Consider the following 21775-nt stretch of genomic DNA (forward strand, 5'->3'; position numbering starts at 1 on the left):
AAAACAAATAACAAGCTGCTGTGAACATCTTACCTGCTCCATTTTGATCAAAAAACAATCAATAAAGTCCCTAGGGTTGTAAACATCAAGAAATTTTTGGTTTTCTATCACTTTCTGCATAATCAAATTTTTTGTATTATCAATATTTTTTACTAAGGTGCTATGATTCCCAGGAAATAGTCAGTGAGAGCAGGGAAAGTATTGCAAAACTAAAAGAGACTACAATAATTTGATAAACATTATAATACATGTATGTATACATATATACATGCAAACCCAGCCATAAATGTGAATTACAGATATAAATATGAATAAAATAGTGTCCATCTTAAAAAGAATGCTTTTACTGTAAATATGTGGTATTTCTATATGCTTATAGAAATATTTGAGCATGAGAAGTCTGACCAGGTTATCAAAGATAAATTTAATTTCCTAGACTCACACATAATTTTTTTTTTTTTTTTGACAGGCAGAGTTAGATAGTGAGAAAGAGAGACAGAAAAATGTCTTCCTTCGTTGGTTCACCACCAAAATGGCCAGTATGGCCAGCGCTGCTTCAATCCGAAGCCAGGAGTCAGGTGCTTCCTCCTGGTCTCCCATGCAGGTGCAGGGCCCAAGCACTTGGGCCATCCTCCACTGCACTCCCGGGCCACAGCAGAGAGCTGGACTGGAAGAGGAGCAACCGGGACAGAATCCGGCAGCCCAACCGGAACTAGAACCCGGAGTGCTGGTGCTAAAGGCAGAGGATTAGCCTAGTGAGTCACGACATCGGCCTGTTTTTATAGTATAAGATCCTCTTTATATGAATCTCATTTTGTTTCATAAATCATTTGCTACAAACTTAAAATATAATAGGAAATGACGGCATTGTGGCACAGCAGGTAAAGCTACCAATTGTGAAGCCTGCATCTCATATTGTGTGCTGGTTTGAATCCTAGCCATGTTTGTTGTGGGTATTCAGAAAGTGAGCAGCAAATAGAAGGTATCTATATATATTTCTTTTTTTTTTTTTTTTTGACAGGCAGAGTGGACAGTGAGAGAGAGAGAGAGAGAGAGAGAGAGACAGAGAGAAAGGTCTTCCTTTGCCGTTGGTTCACCCTCCAATGGCTGCCGCGGCTGGCGCGCTGTAGCCGGTGCACTGCGCTGATGCGAAGGCAGGAGCCAGGTGCTTCTCCTGGTCTCCCATGGGGTGCAGTGCCCAAGCACTTGGGCCATCCTCCACTGCACTCCCTGGCCACAACAGAGAGCTGGCCTGGAAGAGGTGCAGCCGGGACAGAATCCGGCGCCCCGACCGGGACTAGAACCCGGTGTGCCAGCGCCGCAAGGCGGAGGATTAGCCTAGTGAACCGTGGCGCCGGACTATATATATTTCTATATCTCTCTCTTTTCTTCTTCTTCTCCTCCTTCTCCTCCTTCTCCTCCTCCTCCTGTCCCCTTTGTTTCTCCCTCTCTCTATGATCCTGCCATCATATGTATAAATATTTTAACAAAATAACAGCCTGGATTTCCATTGATTGACAAAGATATTCTTTATTCAGTCATCCAAGTGGCTTCATAGAAATAGGGCTTGGAGTTTAGTGGAAAAATCACTGGACAAGAAGATAATGGACATAAACATTAGCCCAGTATTTGGACACTCATTTTGCTGTGTGTAAATAAAAATTTCCATCACCTTTCACAGTGTTCAATGACATCAGCTCTGCTGGGACTGTGCTGTCTAAACATTCTCTTCATAGCTTGGTCCATGTAGCATTTAGCACCTGTCAGATAAAGGAACATAAATGGCTTCCCAGCAACAAAAGATCTCACTCCCACCTGCAACCATGGAGAGCTCAGAATCCTAACAGTTCCATTTAATTTTTCCATCAGTTTAAGAAAATCCTCATCTTTATAATCAAAGCGATTATGGAAAATAACGGAGCAGATCACATTGCAGGGAGCACAGCCCAGGATAAAGGTGGGATCACGGGGTGAGGCTGAATAATTGAAAACAATTTTAAAACACCATTAAAATATACATATAAAGCATGTTATTTTTATCCATGGCAATTTAGAAACTTTAAGCAATGTCTTGCCTACAAATTCCTGTGACAGTAAAAAAAAAGTGGCACAAAAGAAATCAAACATAATTTTACTGTAAGCCTGAGTTGACCATTACTACCTAGTTGGCTAAATATTGAGATTTCAAATACTGAATCACATTTATTGTTTTTCTATGCACTCTTTTATCACAAGAGATCTGCTATTTGGAAAGGATACTAAAAAACAGTTTTAAACATAATAATTCAGGTTTTCAAACCAGAATCATGCATGTATACAATGCCTGTAGACAATAAAGCACTGAAATGGAAGGCAGAAAATAGTGTGGGCCAGGAAACTTCTTATAGATAAAATAACGAATAGTCACAAATAATGAAAAATGAAGTGTTGAACCAGTAGAGAGGGAAAAAGAGACAAATTGTGAGAAAATTCACATACTTGAAAGAAAAAAATTATTAAAGCTGAAGGCATGCATATAATATGAGAAAAACCAGAAACTAAATTATGAAGCTTATGATACCGTCTAAAATGATTTGCATTCCAGATAGAGTGCTGGGTTCAACACTAGGCCCCACTCCTAACTCCACTTCCTGACAGTTCAGACTATTGGAGGCAGCATGTGATGGCTCAAGTAGCTGAGATCATGCCACTCAAGTGGGAGACCTAATCGAGTACTCACTTCTGGCTTATTATAGGCCTGGCTATGTGGGAATCTGGGGAGTGAACTAGTAGATGAGATAACTCTCTCTCACTCTCTCTCTCTGTGTCTGTGGGGTGTGTGTGTGTGTGTGTGTGTGGTGTGTCTGAATGTCTTTCACTTTAAAGAAAAATTTTAGAAAAATAAGTAAAGAGACCATAAGTGTAAGATGGATCAGTTTCCTTAAAGGAGCAAAGTGAGAATTTTAATTTATTTATTTCAAGCATACATCCCATATTGGGGAAGCCAAAAATAATTGGAGACTTCTTTATCAAGAATTTCAATGTAAAAAAAAAAATTCCTTTCTTGAGACATGACTAGCCAATATCTCAAATTGCTTTCCATATATAGCATACTTGAGAAAGCTGTTTTTTAGTTAATTCTATCATATTGTTCTGAACAACTATACCAAATAGAAAAATGTGTATTAATAAAATTTACAATTACCCATAAGTTGAGAGACCCAGGAAGAGTTCCTGGCTCCCATCTCTGACCTGGCTCAGCCCTGATCACTCAGTCCTTTGTGCAGTCAAACAGCTGATGGGATCTCTCTCTTCTTAAAGATTTGTTTATTTATTTGAAGGAGTCAAAGAGGCAGAGCAAGAGAGAGAGAGTGAGAGTGGTCTTCCATTCACTGATTCACTTAACAAATTGCCGCAATGGATGGATCTGGGCCAATCTGAAGCCAGGAGCTTCTTTTGGGTCTCCCATGCCAGTGAAGGGGCCCAAGCACTTGGGCATCTTCTACTACTTTCTGAAGCCATAGCAGAGAGATGCATCAGAAGTGGAGTAGCTGGGGCTCAAACTGGAGTCCATCTGGGACGCCAGCACTGGAGGCCGCAGCTTTACATGCTATGCCACAGCCCCAGCCTGGGGTCTCTTTTTTATGTTTGTTTAATTAAAAGCAGAGTTACAGAAAGTATAGGAGAGACAGAGAGAGAGAGAGAGAGAGAGAGAGAGAGAGAGAGAGATCTTCAATCTGCTGTTTCACTACCCAAATTGCCACAGCCCTAGGGCTAGGCCTTGATGATTCCAGAAGCCAGGAGCTTCTTCTGTTCTCCCATGTGGGTGCAGGGGCCCAAGAAATTGCACTATGCTCTGATGCTGTCCCACTATAATTAGCAGGTAGCTGGATCAGATGTGGAACAGCCGGGTCTTCAAAAGGCGCCCATATGTGATGCCAGCATCACAAGAGGAGGCTCCAGGTGCTTTGCTGCAGTGCTGGTCAGGAGATCTCTTGCTTTGTCTGTCCTATGTTTCTGTCACTCTGTCTTTTGAGTAAATCAAATAAATCTTGAAGAAGAAGAAAAAGAAGGAGAAGGGAAGAAGAGGAGGAAAAAGTCGAAAAGGACAAGGGAGTAGAGGGGGTGAGAGGGAGGAGGAGCACAGAGGACAAGGAGAAGAAGAAGAGGAAGAACAAGCAGCAGCAGCAGCACCAGAGGCAGGGCCAGGACATTGCACGCAGCACATCAGGGAGGAGCAGTTTCTTCCATCCTGTAACATTCTGGGCCACGCAGCAGGGTTTCTCAGAATCTAAAAGAATTCTGATGCCACCAGTTGGCCACTGAATGCTTACTTCTTTCTTTCATTCACCTGGACCACTCAGAACCCATAGTGATTGCAGTTTTTATTGATTCTGCCGAGAAGTTCAATTTCCATAAGTAATCTGAAGAAAGAAACCACATGTATAATACAATAGATGATTTCTTGAATGAAATTTCTATCAGAAGCTCTTAACTACCACTGATGCTCAGGTAAATGGCTGAAAATCAAAGAAGATCCTCAGTACTCCTGATTTTTGTCACTTAGTTATTTTGATTCTATCTGCAGGACCTAAATATTTCTCTACTCAACTCCTGAAATTGGTAGCAGAAGCATCAAAGCTTACAGAGAGCATTTTGATATGTAATCAACTGTTTTAAGAATGTGCATCCAAGAATAGATTTTATTTTAAAAAGAGTCAATCTGTTTACCCTTTGCATGCCACAGGAGGAGCATAATAAATACTTACCTTAGTTAGGGATTTGCTGATGTCCTTAACATCTATCTGGAGAGTATTTCCAATGATGGGGAAAGGAGTGGGGCCAGGAGGGAGCTTCCCCCTCCCGGAATTCTGCTTCCAGAGAGAAAGGAGAAGTAAACAGCAGAGCCCCAACACCAGGGCCACAACTGGATCCATTCTCTTCTTCCTGGGATCCTTGTGAGCTGGGAAGCACAGGCTTTATACCACTGTTGCTAATATGCTTCTCTGATGGGTCAAAACAATGATGCACCTTTTTTTTTTTTTTTTTGACAGGGAGAGTGGACAGTGAGAGAGAGAGAGACAGAGAGAAAGGTCTTCCTTTGCTGTTGGTTCACCCTCCAATGGCCGCCACAGCCTTCTTGCTGTGGCGGGTGCACCACGCTGATCCGTCGGCAGGAGCCAGGTGCTTCTCCTGGTCTCCCATGGGGTGCAGGGCCCAAACACTTGGGCCATCCTCCACTGCACTCCCTGGCTACAGCAGAGAGCTGGACTGGAAGAGGGGCAACCGGGACAGAATCTGGCGCCCTGACCAGGACTAGAACCTGGGGTGCTGGCGCTGTTAGGTGGAGGATAAGCCTAGTGAGCCATGGCGTCGGCCGCAAGGATGCACTTTATCCTCTCTTCCGAGTGGACTTTGCCTCCTTTACAGAGAAGAAAAAAAGTTTATTCCCATCACTTTGTGACCTATGCCCACTCGGGAAATTGTAATTTCATTATATTAGGTTGTGCCCATGTATTTGTAATAGAAAAAAAAAAAACAAAAACAAAACGGTGGTTTCCATGTGCAGTCATGATAGAGAATTAATTATAATAAAACAAAATTATGCCAAATTCTGTCTTTTTATGACTAAAAGAAATCACAATATGCTATTCCTTGTATATCAATGTATTTTATATGCATATAAAATATATATGGAAGTGTGTCTTAGAAGTATGCCAAAACTTAAACACTTTGTACTCAATGATGGCAGCTATTCAAATATTTTATATACTCTACTAGTATTATAGGTAACTAAACATTAGAAAGTAACCATAAACCATACATATTGAACAAACAAAAATGATCAAGTCACTAGCTATATCAATTGGCATGATTTACCATTAAATTTTAAAAGGAAAACTTGAGAAAGCAGAGAATATTAATTTTTGTTTTTCAAATGAATAGAGATTCAAAGACAACAGAGGACTTGGCCAGGGTCACAGGGCTTACAAGTCACAGAAGGGAATTTTAGATTTTGTGTTCAATTTGCTTTGGAGAGTTGTTTTAAATAAATTTAATATAGCTTTTAAAACTTTATTTTTCTTTATTGGAAGGCAGAAAGAGAAAGAGAGGGAGATAGAGTAGACAGGGTTAGAGATCCATATCCTGTATCTTTGTTCACTCCCCCAAATTCCCACAACAGCAAAGGCTGAGACAGGTCAAATCAGAAACCCAGAAGTCAATCCAGGTTTACCACATGGGTGAAAGGGGCCCAAGAGCTGAGAAATCATCTACTGACTCCAGGTATAGCACTAGCATAAACCAGCTCAAAAAGTGAAACCAGAAACCAAACCCAAGTTTCTGACATTGAATGCCTGTGTCAAAAGCAGCAGCTGCACTACTATGCCACAGTGTCTATTCCGGGGGTTCTATGAGATCTTCTGATTCCCATCTTGTGTACTATGTCCTACACATAGGCAGCCTCCAGAGTAACTTCAACAAACAAAGGAAACCTAAAATATTAGTTACTCTCAACAAACAACACACTATGTTCATAATGAAACAGACATTCCTCTTAATAGGAGCTCCTTTAATTGACTTCAAGAATAAAAAACCATATGTACTCACATGAACAGAAAAAGAGAGGGTTCTTCCCGTTTATTCATCATAGAAGTAAAATTTAGTCAGTGTAACTAAGGAAAGAGAAAATCTCAGAGAATTTGAGGGAAACTCTTGGGAAACTAAAACTACCCTCACCTGACTTTTGGCTGTAGCCAAGCATGATTCTGTAGGTTTGGGACTGTCATAGTCTGAAATGAAAAGTAGATAATTCAGCAATTCAGGGAAATATTAGAAAGAATGTACTTACAGGTGCAATATAGGAGTAGAGGAAGGGAAATCATTTAATAGACCCACAGCTCAAAGAACCACAATTTGTTGACCTGAACAGGAGGTGACACTGCTCACAAGAAGGTAAACCTCACTGAAAGAAAAATGTTACTAGATCACCAGTGACTATGGTTATACAAAGGCATGTTTTTACAGTATCATCAGATGTTTCTGTAAATTGGATGGTGCTATTATTTCTTTTTCTTTTTTTGACAGGCAGAGTTAGACAGTGAGAGAGAGAGACAGAGAGAAAGGTCTTCCTTCCGTTGGTTCACCCCCAAAATGGCAGCTACAGCCGGTGCGCTACACAGATCCGAAGCCAGGAGCCAGGTGCTTCCTCCTGGTCTCCCATGCAGGTGCAGGGCCCAAGTACTTGGGCCATCCTCCATTGCCTTCCCTGGCCACAGCAGGGAGTTGGACTGAAAGAGGAGCAACCGGGACAGAATCCAGCACCCCACCAGGGCTAGAACTCGGGGTGCCAGTGCCACAGGTAGAGGACTAGCCTAGTGAGCCGTGGTGCCAGCCCAGAGCTATTATTTCGAAACTGTATTTGTAAAAATTAAGTTTTGTCAAAAACAACTTAGAGAATGATTTATTGGCCATGAATAGAGAGATTCTGACAATTAACAAAGAGTTTCACACCCTACACATTATTTGGATTCTGTTAACTTTGCCTAAGGTAAAATCATTCAATTTGAAGGATGAGGAAACTTGGCCTGGGAGATTCAGTCCCAAGATCAAAGACACACAAACTGCTGATGTTAGACTTCTGAACTGATTCCATGTGTTCCATGTGTTGCTCTCTTCTTCAAAAAAGGCCTTCAGTTTGCCTGGATTCACCAACATTATCAGAGTGTGCTTTGATTCACTATTGCGTGATTCACTCTAATCTGTGGCTTTCAAAACCAACATGAATTTAGTGAATGATTACCAAAATAATTGATCAAAATCGGGAGTAAAATGATATTCCAAATTTTTCTTCTATGTTCACAGTAGCCACAAGAAGGAATATGGGACTGTAAAATATAATGATCATCTTCCCTTGAGCTGATCCTCTCAACTTTCCCTACAGGTTAGAACCATTCTTAGCAGAGTTTCTTTTAGGGCCTAGCATAATGGCATAGCAGGTAAAGCCAAGAAAAACAGTACAAGATGACCCCAGTGCTTGGGTTCCTGATACCCACATAGCAGACTTGGATGAAGCTCCTGACTTTTCTGGTTAAGCCCTAGCCATTACAGCTTTTTGTAAATTAACCAGTTAGTGGAAGAATGATCTCTCTCTCTCTCTCTCTCTCTCTCTCTCTCGCTATCTCTCTCTCTCCCTCTCTCTTCTTTCCCTCCCTCTCCTTCTGCCTCTCCACTCCTGTTCACTCTTTCCCCCATCTCTATAACTCTGACTTTCAAATAAATAAATAAATCTTTAAAAGATTTGTTTCTCTCTTCTGAAACCACAACTCCAATAACTCTAAGTGAGACTCAGACAAGACAGCTTTCTTCCATCTTCCTTTTCATCCTTCTCTCTGCTTGTCATTATGAAGACTGGTGGGAACTACTGGGACTCTATTTTCTTTTATTTCTCATCTGCTTGATGCACGAATGAAGAGAATACAGAGAACTGACACTAGGATTGTTATTTTATTTTTATTTATTTCTAAATAAATAGAAATAAATAAAAATAAACTGAATAAATAAATAAAAATAGACTGAACTCAGCTGTCCTTCACCTAATGACTGGATAAGAAACTGTGATTATATACACACTGTGGAATACACATCAAAAAAAAAAAAAAATCCTGTCTTTTGCAGCTAGAAACCTTATGCTTTGTGATATATGCCAGTTCAAAAATGTAAATATCATATGCTTTCCCTGATATGCATTGACAGAGTACAAAATAAGGTAATGTATGTGAACAAAATTCACATTTAACATTTGATTATGATTAATGTCCTTATCAATACTCTTGAGAAAGAGCGGTTTTTCTACTTACTACTGGTTGAATTCTTTATTTATTTGAGGGTTATACTTGTGAACAGAATACAGACTGAAGAGATATCATTGTATAAACTAAAAGAAAAAATAAGGAAGGAGGAGGACGGAAGGAGTGTGGGAGGGATGGAGTATAGGGTGGGTAGTATCATTATACTCTTAATCTGTACATATGGAACACATGAAATTTGCTCACCCTATATGAAGAAAAAATTTGAATTAAAAGAGTTATCTTCTATGAAGTTCCATGGAAATGAATTTTATACCTGCTGAGAAAAGCATGAAGTAGTCACTCTTCTTAAAGTTGCCACTCTCATCTAGAAAGTGTCCAGGGTCAAATACCTTTGGGTTAGGAAATGCTTTTTCATCATGTAGCACAGATATCAGTGTTGTTATGATGTCCGTGCCCTGGATAAAACATAAACAGATAATCCAAGTATGAAGAAGTCACTGAGCTGTTAAAAAAACAGTGGAAATCACTTAGGACAATGTTTGATCAACAGAGGAGGAAGCCCAAGTCCCAGGAAGAGCAGTGACATCCCCGGCCACACAGACCAAGTAATGAGCAGAGATAAGCGGTGGCAGTGATTTTGCTAAAATACCCTGTAGCAGCATCTTCCATGTGAGCACGTGGGTTCAGTAGCAAGTATGAAACCCGTGACCTTTTATCACTGTGGCACAGTTTGTTTGTGCTCATGTTAAAATTGAGGGAGATCTTTATTATAGTTTAATCCTAACTCAGAATCTGCCCCTACCTCACCACTGTGGTTCAGGGAATACACCAAGCACTTATGTGCTTTCTTGTAAGTCATATAAAATATTATTGTATCAATAAATCCTATGTATGAATGCTATTATCGTTGTATAGTGAAAATCCTCATTATTGGAACAAACACACTAAAGTATTGATGTAAAAATAAATATATCGTTATAAAAGCAGATATATACACACTTCCTATCTACAAATATATATGAAGGTACAAGGGTCTTTGAAATATTACTGGAAGTGTATATTATATTTTGCTTTCATTTTCCACAAACTTATTGAACCATACTTATATATACACATATATTACAATTGGTAAAATAAAAATGGAGATGAAAAATATAATTTCGACAAATATACTCAAACAACTGGACATTTATAAAGTAAAAAATGAAGCATGATCTGTACAGCATAAATTAGAATCAATATGAAATAAGCCATTGGTCTAAACACAGGAGCTAAAACAATAAAACTTCTAATGACAGGTAAGTGTAAATTTGACACCTTGTGCAGGTAAACTTTTTTCAGCTAGGACACAAATCCCAAATAGACCACATATTATTGCAGATAGTTTTACTGGACAGTAATGTCATCACCAAATAACATTCACAAGTCCAGCCTCTCACCTGTTTTTCTACAGGAGGAGGGGTGCTAAAAATGCTTAAGCCGAAAAAATACAAAAGAATATTTTTGATGCATAAAAATTACATGAAACATAAATTTCAATAAAAACTGGAACAAGAAACCTCATTCATTTACACTTTGTCTATGACTGTTTCCATTCTTTAAGGGCAGAAAGAGAAAGCCATGGCCTGGAAAGTTGAACATATTTGCTTTTTGGCCAATTACAAAAAATTTGCTAATTCCAATCTAAGATGATTATCTCCAGTAAGATCAATGGCCCTAGACTGTGGTGGAAGAAATCACTCAACAGATTTGTGAGAGAGTAGACTCATCCATGCAGTGTGCAGATTTCTACACAACACTGCCCTGTGCAGAGGGAGTGAGTGGCTCACACCCTTGGAGCACCACACTCTCTAAAGACATCAGGCACAGGGTGAACCTGAGAGATGAGTATAAAACAGCAAGTACAGCAATCCCCTCCAGCAGGTCCCCAAACCTGATGCAACAGAGGGAAGAGGGATGGAGGGTAGTTCTTAGAATTGGATCTATACAACAAATTGACGCTGTTGATAACTAAAATTAAAATTTTAAAATTTTAAAGATTAGAACCATGTTAGAGAACATTTCTCACATAATTTTATGAGGCCACCATTGTCTTGATATCAAAAATCTGAAAAGAATTCTAAAGGAGGAAAAATTGCAACACAAAAACTCAAGAATAAAAATACTGAAGCCTTAAACAATATGTAGTAATGCAAATGTAACTATGTGTATTTACTCATAATACTTAAATTTAGGGGGAGGGTGGAATACAGTGAATATACATAGGCCTAATTGCCTGATTCCTACAGCCATGTGGCAAACCAGAGAAAATTCCTTGGTACAGGCTTCAGCCTGGACAGCCCTAGATTTGTTGCCATTTGTGAAGTAAGCCAACAGATTAAGATTCTCTCTCTCTCTAACTCTGCCTTCAAGTAAGTAAATATTAAAATAAAGAAAATATTTTATATTTTAATATGCAGTGTTAAAAAAAGGTAAAAGCTTTTTAACAATTTCTAACAAATGTAAAAATGTTAATTATCCAACAACAACAAAAAATTTGTAAACCATTGTACTAAAAACAAAACATTACTGAGGAAATAACAAAGAGCCTAATCAAAGGGTATCAAAATACATTCACAAATGCAGATTCAACCTGTCAAGATGTCAACCTCTACTGAATCTCTATAGAGATTTAATGTCATACTGATAAAACTTGAAAAACAGGGAAATTGACAACTGACACCTTTAACATTCATTTGGAAATGAACCAAAACAATTGGCAGACACCCACTGCCACACACCAAGATCTGAGGGAAGTAGCACTGAGTCCATCAAGATGCCACACACAGGGACTTTCCCCTACTTTCACAGGATGTGGGCAGGGCTGGAACCACACTGTGGGTGAGAAGCTTAAGAGCACTGAGGTTTAATGTAAAAGAAACAAGATTATCTTGCATGGGGCAGGTTATTGGGGAGCAGGTGAATGTATCTCTGGATCTCATGTATCACAGCATCCGTGTAGGGCAAGCGGCTCCTGTCCTGCATGCAGGGGCTCCGGTGCCTGCCAATCACACGCTCGATCTCCTCCTGGACTTTAGCTGAGAAGGCACAAGTAAGAAATAATGGAGAAAATGAGAAAATTGGCAATTTAGGGTTTTTTGAACCTTAATGAAGGTATCTCAACAGAATTATAAGCTACAAGCCCAGAAAGAAATGTAAGTTACCACAAAAAGATACAGTGTACTCTCCTACAAACTACCAGTATGATATATTGGTACATATAGGCCATATAAATGCACAGATGAAACTAACACAAATACAAGTAATAAAATGCTCACCCCCCCAAAAAAAAAATCAAAATATAATTAAATCAAGAAAACACTGTCCTTGCAGAAAGGAATACAAGAATGAAATCTAGCTTTTAAAAGGCATAGGGCTTAAGTTATGTTAAAACAGATGTTTGTGTGGATGTGGGTGTGGCTGTGTTGATACATGTTATTTTTATCTTTTGTGAGTCTGTATATGTATTTACAGGTTTTGGAATGTGTGTTCACTTGCAATGGTACTCTTATCATCTTCCTACTCCCCAAATTTAGCCCTTTTGAGCATACCTATAATTTATAATCATGTTTCTTAAAAACATCTATTTCTTTATTACCGACTTTTACATTTATTTATTTCCTCGTCAGACAGATGGGAATTTTCATCTCCATCTTTCTCCCATATACACACATGCCCACAATGACAGGCATACAGCAGTCACTCCATTTAGCAGGATATATTTAGATCACACATTTTGATCATATCAGCATTCATTTTTCAGCATTCTGAGCACACACACACACACACACACATATATATATATATATATATATATATATATAGTATCCTAGAGAGACAATTCTTCGTCTTTAATTTTTATCACTTTCTTTGACATTATTAATTTTGTCATCATTTTTCCATTCACAATTTTCTATCTCCTGGAAAGAAATATTTCCCAATGCTCAGATAGATGTTTCAAACACCTGCTGATAATTCTCTGGTCATTGTGAAACTTCAGGTTATTAGTCACTTCATTATTGTTCTTCATGTCTCTGCTCATGTCTGCCTATCCATTTGGTCTACTCAGAAGTGAATATGTCCAGTGCCTGGTACCAGAATCCCCGACACTCTATCCTCCTGTGGGAGCTTTCAGTTCCTAGAGCCCACAACTTCTCACTTGGTTTCTGACATTTGGATGGAGAACCACATTCTGTATTTTTCTGAGAAAATGGGATAAGTAAGTTTTTTGCAAACATGAAGGTTTAAAGATACCCTTTTGCTATTAATGAGATAATAGTTACTCTTGAGAATTCTGATGCTATTCTAGGTCCTAAATCTTTTGATATGATCTTGCCCATCTCTCTGAAATGGATGGTGATTTTCTCTTTTATTCTTCTGTTCTGAAACTCCATGGCCTTGTGTCTTATGCAGATGCTTTTATTTCATTTACTTTGCTGAACACTTGGAAATAATATTTTATCAAGAAGGCAAAATATGGAGGTCTCCATTAGAACCATTTGCTCTCTGGAGGATTCATGTGGCAGCTGAATTTCAGGAGAGAAGAGCCAAGGTCTTGGAACTCCAAGAGAGCCACACTTTTCTTTGCAGCCTTCACCTCACACCTCTGTGCCTGAATAAAGGGCTTCTGAGGCTTGATGTGCCCAGAAATTGAACTCCCTTTTCCTGAGGGGAAATTCACTTAGCTGAGAAGAGGAGTTGTGGGGGGAACTGGGACCGGGATAACCCCGTGTCTCAACCTCTTGTTCTACCTTCTTTGACACTTGGGATTTCCAAATCCTGACCCATGGGGATGTGGGGACACAGACTAGCTCCCCTTCCTTGATGACCCTTCCTCTGCCACACTTGGGTTAAAGCCTCTCCCTCTCTGCAAGCTAATGATCACCTCTGCAACTGCTGTGGGAGTTTCAGGCATTTACTGGAGAGTTATGAGCTGGTTCCTGTACTCACTTCCTTCTACTTTTAAAGCATTATTTCACATTTGTAAGTGTGCAGTTGTTTTTTAAATGAGAGTGTGCACAAGGGAAAAAGTGTGTTATCTCACCTCTTACTGAAAAAATTATGTGATAGAGAACTGACAATAAAAGGAAATTTTTAAATACTGATGACAAGAGATAATTTATATTTATAGTTTTCTCACCAGTCCCTAAATCAGCATTTTTATCACTAAATCCCAGCCCCTAAATCAGATGTTTTCATAACATCAAAATGACCTGAGTTATGTCAGTGTTATATAGTCATCACCCAGAAAATTAACTAAATCCTCTCAAAACATGAAATCACTACACACAGACACTCATATCCTGGTAATCCCGCCTTCAGAGAGATTGCTAAGTTCATCAAGTTATAATTTCTCTTGAATCAGTAAGACAAGCAGTGTGCTCACAAAGCATCACTAACATTCCCTTCTTTATAAGTGGATTTGGGGATTCACTGGGTACTAGCACATAACCTGTCATAATTAAGCTACACTCTATGAAACAATAGCCAAGGGGTAGACTTTCCATTTCATAGAGCAGTGATACTGCTATGATGGCAATTCTGGAGCAATGTCACAAGCATGCTACATCAGGAAGTTCAGGAATCAGTCCCTGCAGGAAAAGAAAATCACTGACCTTGAAGGATCTGTCTGGGGCAAGTATTTCAGGACTCTGGATGCTCGTCAGATAGTTGCAGCCTTCAGGGCTAGTGCTTGATGAAGATCTTGTCTGCTGTATTTCTGGGAATTTTGGCGTTTCTCATATAAGTATAGGCCAACATATGTCGTACCTCAGCTCTGTGGCAGGCAACTTTGGGGCCAGTGTCCTGTGCTTCCGTGTGGCTTTCTGGTCCCAGACTGGGCAAGGGGAATATTTTCCTTTAAAAATAAGGAGTTGTGCCTTTTGGTTGCTGATGGGCTGGGCATTGTTTCAATCCCATGTGCTCCAACAACTTCTCCAGGGCATTAAGTGAGGAATTTAAAGAAGCGGAATGACTTTAGCATTTTTCTATTCTTACTAGACCCAAGATTTTGATGAAATCTGTGTCACATCACTGACTGATAGCAGAGAAAATGGAACAAGAGTCAAGTGATCACAAGACAGGAACTATAACCTTGCTAACGCAATTTATAAAAATTTTTAAATAAACAGATAGCTGCAGGCTCTCTCAAGGATAAACGGCAATTTGTGCAAGGCAGAAAGTCTCATTTCCAGAATTGTCACGTTATGATTTATTAAATGTCCAGTTCTCAACAAAAAACTACATGGTATACAAAGAAGTATTAAACATTGTCCATTAAAAATTTTAAAAATGATTTAAAGGAAGTCATTCCTGAGGATGCCAAAACATCAGACATATGATAAAATCTTTAAGTTAAATTTCTAAAATGTTCAAAGAGCTGAAGGATATTATGTAAGAAGAATGAAATACAATTACAAGAATATGTGGTTAAAACTAGAGTATACCAATGAGAAAGAAAATATAGAACAAAAAACAAAGAAACTCAGAAATAAAAGTCATATTAAGGGATAAATATTCCTGTTAAGAGTAACTATATGGCCGGCACCGCGGCTCAATAGGCTAATCCTCCTCCTCCTGGTGCCGGCACACCGGATTCTAGTCCTGGTCGGGGCACTGGATTCTGTCCCGGTTGCCCCTCTTCCAAGCCAGCTCTCTGCTCTGGCCCAGGAGTGCAGTGGAGGATGGCCCAAGTGTTTGGGCCCTGCACCCCATGGGAGACCAGGAGAAGCACCTGGCTCCTGCCATAGGATCAGCGCGGTGCACATGCTGCAGCACGCCGGCCGCGGCGGCCATTGGAGGGTGAACCAACGGCAAAGGAAGACCTTTCTCTCTGTCTCTCTCTCTCACTGTCCACTCTGCCTGTCAAAAAAGAAAAAAAAAAAAAGAGTAACTATATAGGGCTGGTGCTGTGGTGTAATGGGTAAAGCCACCACCTGCAGTTCTTGCATCTCATATGGGTAACAGTTCAAGTCCCTGCTGCTCTACTTCCAATCCAGCTCCCTGCTAATGTGCCTGGGAGAGTAGTGAAAGGTGGCCCAAGGGCTTGGGTTCCTGCCCTCTAGTGGGAGACCTGGAAGAAGCTGCAGGCTCCCAGCTCTGGATGGGTGCAGCTCTGGATATTGCAGTCATTTGGTGAGTGACTAGTGCATGGAAGATGTCTCTCTATGTCTCTCCCTCTCTCTTTCTATAGCTCTGCCTTTCAAATAAATAAATATTTTTAAGTAAATAAGTTAAAAAAGATTAACTCTACAATTAATGCTAAAATTAATATTTTTATAATTTTAATATAAGTGTTTTGTTTCTATGTTATTTTAAATAAAAATTATTATAGCAGAATTATAAGTCTGTGTTCCTGGAGATAAAAATAAAATACACAATGTCTAATAGCAACAAAATTAGGAAAACCCAGTCACAGAAGGAGAAATGTGTGTTTCCAGTTATACGTAACTAGAATAGCTAATTTTTCATTCAGGTAGATGCAATTAGAAAAATTAAAAACAATGTTGTAGATTTATGGGATACCATCAAATGACACAACATATGTGTCATAGGAGTTCCTAAATGTGTGAGAAGAAAGAATGAAATCGAAAGTCTCTTTAGTGAAATAATTACAGAAAACATCCCCAATTTGGAAAAAAAATCAGCATATGAAAGAGTTATCTGTACTCCCATGCTTATTATAACACAATTCACAATAGCTAAATATATGGAATAAACCCAGATGTCCATCAACTGAAGACTAGATAAAGAAATTATGGTATATATGCACTATGGAACATTACAGAGCGGTTAAAAAATAGAATTCCTGTATTTTCTAATAAAATGGATGCAGCTAGAAACCATTCTCTGTGAAATAAGTCAGTCCCAAGAAGATAAATACCATATGTTCTCTCTGATCTGTGGCAACTAATAGCATGCCTAAAACCTAATCTCTACATGTGAAATTGACACTCTGAGAAGCAATGGTTTCCAAAGCTCTTGTCTTGATTGTTGAGGAACATTTTTTTTTCTTCATACTATTGTTGAACTCTACCTAGTGCAAGGTTAATCTTATAAAATTAACTGAAAATAGATGTTTGCAAAAAATAAGAATGAGAATAGTAGCGGGAGGAAAAAGAAGTTGGGAGTACAAGTGGAAGGCAAGGGTAGGTTGTTAAAAATCACTATGTTTGTGGGCCGGCGCCGTGGCTCACTAGGCTAATCCTCCGCCTAGCGGCGCCGGCACACCGGATTCTGTCCCGGTTGCCCCTCTTTCAGGCCAGCCCTCTGCTGTGGCCAGGGAGTGCAGAGGAGGATGGCCCAGGTGCTTGGGCCCTGCACCCCATGGGAGACCAGGAAAAGCACCTGGCTCCCGGCTCCTGCCATCGGATCAGCGCGGTGCGCCGGCCGCAGTGCGCCGGCCGCGGTGGCCATTGGAGGGTGAACCAACGGCAAAGGAAGACCTTTCTCTCTGTCTCTCTCTCTCACTGTCCACTCTGCCTGTCAAAAAAATAATTAAAAAAAAAATCACTATGTTTGTATTCTTGCATATATAAAATGACTTAACAAAATTTTGAAAAATGTAAAACTGTTCATGATAAAAAATGGCTAAGAAAACACAAATAAAGGGGCTGGTGCCATGGCTCACTTGGTTATTCCTCCGCCTGCGGCACTGGCATCACATATGGGCACCCAGTTCCAGTCCCGGTTGCTTCTCTTCCACTCCAACTCTCTGCTGTGGCCAGGGAAAGCAGTGGAGGAAGGCCCAAGTGCTTGGGTGCCTGCACCCGCATGGGAGACCAGGAGGAAGCACCTGGCTTTTGGCTTTCGATCGGCGCAGCACGCTGGCCGTGGCGATCATTTGCGGGGTGAACCAACAGAAGGAAGACTTTTCTCTCTGTCTCTCTCACTGTCTAACTCTATCTGTCAAATAAAATTAAAAAAAAATACAAATAGAAAAAACTTCCTTATATTGATATGGCATATATTAAAAGTTATAATACTGAATCTTATTAAATTCTTAAAGCCAAAAAGCTTATTCTCTGAAATAATGGAAAAATAAATACAAAGAATATGTATTTTCAGTACTGCTATTCAACATATCTCTGGAAGGTCTAGCCTGAGATATTAGACATGAAAAAGTAATAAATGCATTCAAATAAAAAAGTAAGATTATTTCTTTTTGTAGATGACATATATATATATATATATACATATATTTTATTCATGAAACTCACAAATGACAAAGAAAGGGGTGATGGAGCTAGATAGGGACAGAATCAATGAATGCAATTTGAAGTTTATTGATATCAAATCAAAGTAGACTATTGTAGATTTTGGATGTTAACAGTATTCCCATGGTAATTACAAAGACAATATAACCATATAACCCAGAAATTCCACATTTAGGAGTATGCAAGAAAAGTGAAAGTGTGTCCATAAAGAAACTTAAATGTAAATGTTCATAGCAGCATTATTTCTAATAACCAAAAGGATAAAATAACACAAACATCCATCAATAGATGAATGATCAACAAACTGTGGTATATGAACATACAAAATGCAATATTACTCAGCTACAAAAAAGAATGAAGCAGTGATACAAACCACAACTTAGATGGGCATCTAAACAATGTGCAAAATTAAAGGGGCCAGAAACAGAAGGGCACATACATTGAGCCTTTTTACATTAAGGACTCGTAATATGCAAATCCACAGGGACAGAGAGCAGATTACAGCTCACTACCTGACAAGGTAGGGAATGGGGAGTGATCATTTAATGGATAGGATAGGTTACTGTGGAGTGATGTAAAGGTTTTGAAAGTAGTGAGAGCTGGTGTTTGCACAGAATAGGGAATACATTAAATAACACTAGTGTAAACTTGCAAATGCCTCATTTTATGTTACATGAATTTCCTTTTAATTTTTATAGGAAACAACAAAAAAGATCTACGGTTTTAATGCAACCCCTCCAAATATTCACTGGCATCTTTGTGGAGATGTACAAGCTTATCTTAAAATTTATATTGACATTCAAAGGATTAAGATACCCACATTGTTTTTGAAGAAGAACAACCACATTAAAGGTCTCACACTCCTCTACATGAAAACTACAGTAATTAAAACTTCAAGTACTGCTGACGTAATGACAGACCCATAGGTCAATGTAGTGGAGCTGACAGCCCACAAACAAACTTAGATTTATGTACAACTGACCTTTGGCCAGGGTGCCAAGGTAATACAATAGGGAACAAGTAGGCTTGTCAACAAACAATGCAGTGACAACATGATCCACACCTGCAGGTTGCCTCCTAGACACCAACCTCTCTCTCCACCTCTGCACAACTTACTGTGTTACAGTGAGCTAAGTCTTTGTCTTCCTTCCACCTACTCTTTCCCACTGCACACTGAACACCTCCACACACACCACTCACTCCACCTGAAATTCCCTCTCCTGTCCTGAACTGCAAACTTCTAAAGACCTCCTTCAATGTGCAGGATATGCGCAAAACCCTCCCAGGCTAAGCTATGTGCCCCTCTCTCTTACACTTGTTCAGTGATGATGTCTTCTTCACATTATCGCATGATAGTCGGTGATTTTTAGTTGATGTAACAGCTTTCAGTTCACCCGAGATGTGCATTATATTTCTCCTTGGGTAGATTATTTTCATCTAAAGAACAAGTTCAGAGTATTCTAATCATTTAAAAATTTAATTTTATATTCTGTGTCTTTAAAAACATTTTTTGAAATGTACATTATTTTTTAAAAAGCTCAGCTTCCTTTTATACACTAAAGTAAACTTCTCTTTTAATTCTTTATTTCCATAAACTTTATGTGAAATCTCTTAATATTTTTCAGGATACTAAAAGTTCACTCCTACAACACATATTTTTAAAGTGCTTGTCAAAATAGCCTGACCATTTTAACATTCATTGTTTCTACAGAATTATGGGATGAACATCAAAATACAAAATATATCAAAGATGAATTGTTGTGAACAATTTACCTGCTCCATTTTGATCAAGAAACAATCAATAAAATCCCAAGGATTGTTAATATCCAGGAATTTTTGGTGTTCTTTCACTTTCTCCAAAATGAAATTTTTTGTATAATCAAAAATCTTTATGAAAGTCTTATGAATTCCTGGCAAATAGTCCATAAGTGCAGGGAAATTATTGCAGACCTAAATAACAAGACAATAATTTGATGAATTACATATAATAAATTATATATAATAAATAACAAATGTGTATATATATATGTATATACACACACACACACAAAGCCCTGTTGGGAATTCGGTTGTAATTATGAATAAAATTTTGTGCCCATCTCAGGGAAAATTTTTATTTAAATATGTGGTAGTTCTATATGCTTATAGAAATATTTGAGGCAGAGAAATCTGACCAGAAGATCAAATATTAAAATCATTTGCTAGACTCACACATAATTTTTATAAAGGTAATGACAACTAACCAACCACAAAAAAGGAAACCTGTTGAAGTGAAAGGGACACTATGAGAAACAGTGGCTTGATCAACCCTTGTCCTGTTGATGTACAATTTAATACTTTATCCCTTTTAGTGTTTTTTGTTGTTGTTGTTGTTGTTCTAGTTAATACTATTGGTTGAACTCTGGAATTAACACACAATTATTCTTAGGTGTTTAAGTTTAACTGAAAAGTGATCCCTGTTAAATATAAGAGTGGGAATAAGAGAGGGAGGAGATATACAATTTGGGATATGCTCAAGCTGACTTGCCCCAAGTGGTGGAGTTAGAAATGTGCCAGGGGATTCCAATACAATCCCATCAAGGCGGCATATACCAATGCTATCTCACTATTCCAAGTGATCAATCTCAGTTCACAATTGATCACACTGATACGTCTAAGAGTCAAAAGGATCACACAAACAAGACTAGTGTCTGCTAATACTAACTGATAGAATCAAAAATGGAGAGAATGATCCAACATGGGAAGCAGGATACACAGCAGACTCATAAAATGGCAGATGTCCTAAACAGCACTCTAGCCTCAGAATCAGCCCTTAAGGCATTCAGATCTGGCTGAAGAGCCCATGAGAGTATTTTAGGCATGGAAAGCCAAGACACTCTGGCAAAAGAAAAAAAAAAAAAAAAAGAGAGAAGAGGACCTAAATGAAAGATCTCTGTGAGTGAGATCCCAGTAGAAAGAATGGGCCATCAAAGAAGGACATAGCCTTCTCTGAAGGGAGGAGAGAACTTCCACTTTGACTATGACCTTGTCTAAATAAGAGCAAAGTCAGCGAACTCAAGAGGCTTCCATAGCCTTGGCAGCTCATGACTAGAGCCTAGGGAGTTTTCTGATGCCATAAACAAGAGTGTAAAAATGTTAAGTCAACAAGAGGAGTCACTGTGTACTTACTCCTCATGTGGGATCTCTGTCCTTAATGTGTTGTCCAATGTGAATTAATGCTATAACTAGTACTCAAACAGTATTTTACACTTTATGTTCTGTGTGGGTGCAAACTGATGAAATCTTTACTTAATATATACTAAATCGATCTTCTATATATAAAAATAATAGAAGATGAATCTTGATGTGAATGGAATGGGAGAGGGAGCGGGAGATGGGAGAGGTGCGGGTGGGAGGGAGGTTGTGGGGGGGAAATGCCATTGTAATCCATAAACTGTACTTTGGAAATTATATTTACTAAGTAAAAATTTTAAAAAATGATTCTTATTTTTTACATAAAAATATGTATGAATCTTATTTTTTACATAAATCTTTGTTATAAACTTGAAATATAAAAGGCAATCAGAATATTGTCGTCCAGCAGGTAAAGCTGGAATGCCAGCGTCGTATATTGTGTGCTCCCTCAAGTCCCATCTATGCCACTTCCTGCTACTGGGTCTGTGATGGCTCAAGTACTTAGATCAAGTATTTAGGTCCAGCTCCTGGCAGCTGCCTGGCCTAGCCCTGGTTGTT

General features: G+C 38.9%; 1 protein-coding gene across 5 annotated transcripts in view; it reads right to left on the reverse strand.

The window, feature by feature from the left end:
• The window catches only part of LOC108175379 (cytochrome P450 2C5), a 46843-nt gene that overhangs the window by 19084 nt on the left and 5984 nt on the right, over window positions 1–21775 (reverse strand). Inside the window, exons 1-3 of one of the 5 annotated variants that reach the window (XR_011382354.1) lie at window positions 19817–19987; window positions 19357–19480; window positions 1673–11866 (exon numbers count right to left, since the gene is read on the reverse strand). Coding sequence is in view for 1 of the 5 variants with exons in the window: in XM_070057556.1 (XP_069913657.1) it covers window positions 11715–11866 (152 nt within the window). In the remaining 4 variants the exon portion in view is untranslated. Of the gene's footprint in view, window positions 1–1520; window positions 11867–19356; window positions 19481–19816; window positions 19988–21775 lie in introns of those variants that run through there. The other 4 variants (XR_011382352.1, XR_011382351.1, XR_011382353.1 and 1 more) reach the window with 4 other exon arrangements.

Source organism: Oryctolagus cuniculus, chromosome 15, assembly GCF_964237555.1.
Source record: "Oryctolagus cuniculus chromosome 15, mOryCun1.1, whole genome shotgun sequence".
In the NCBI taxonomy this organism is placed as follows: domain Eukaryota; kingdom Metazoa; phylum Chordata; class Mammalia; order Lagomorpha; family Leporidae; genus Oryctolagus; species Oryctolagus cuniculus.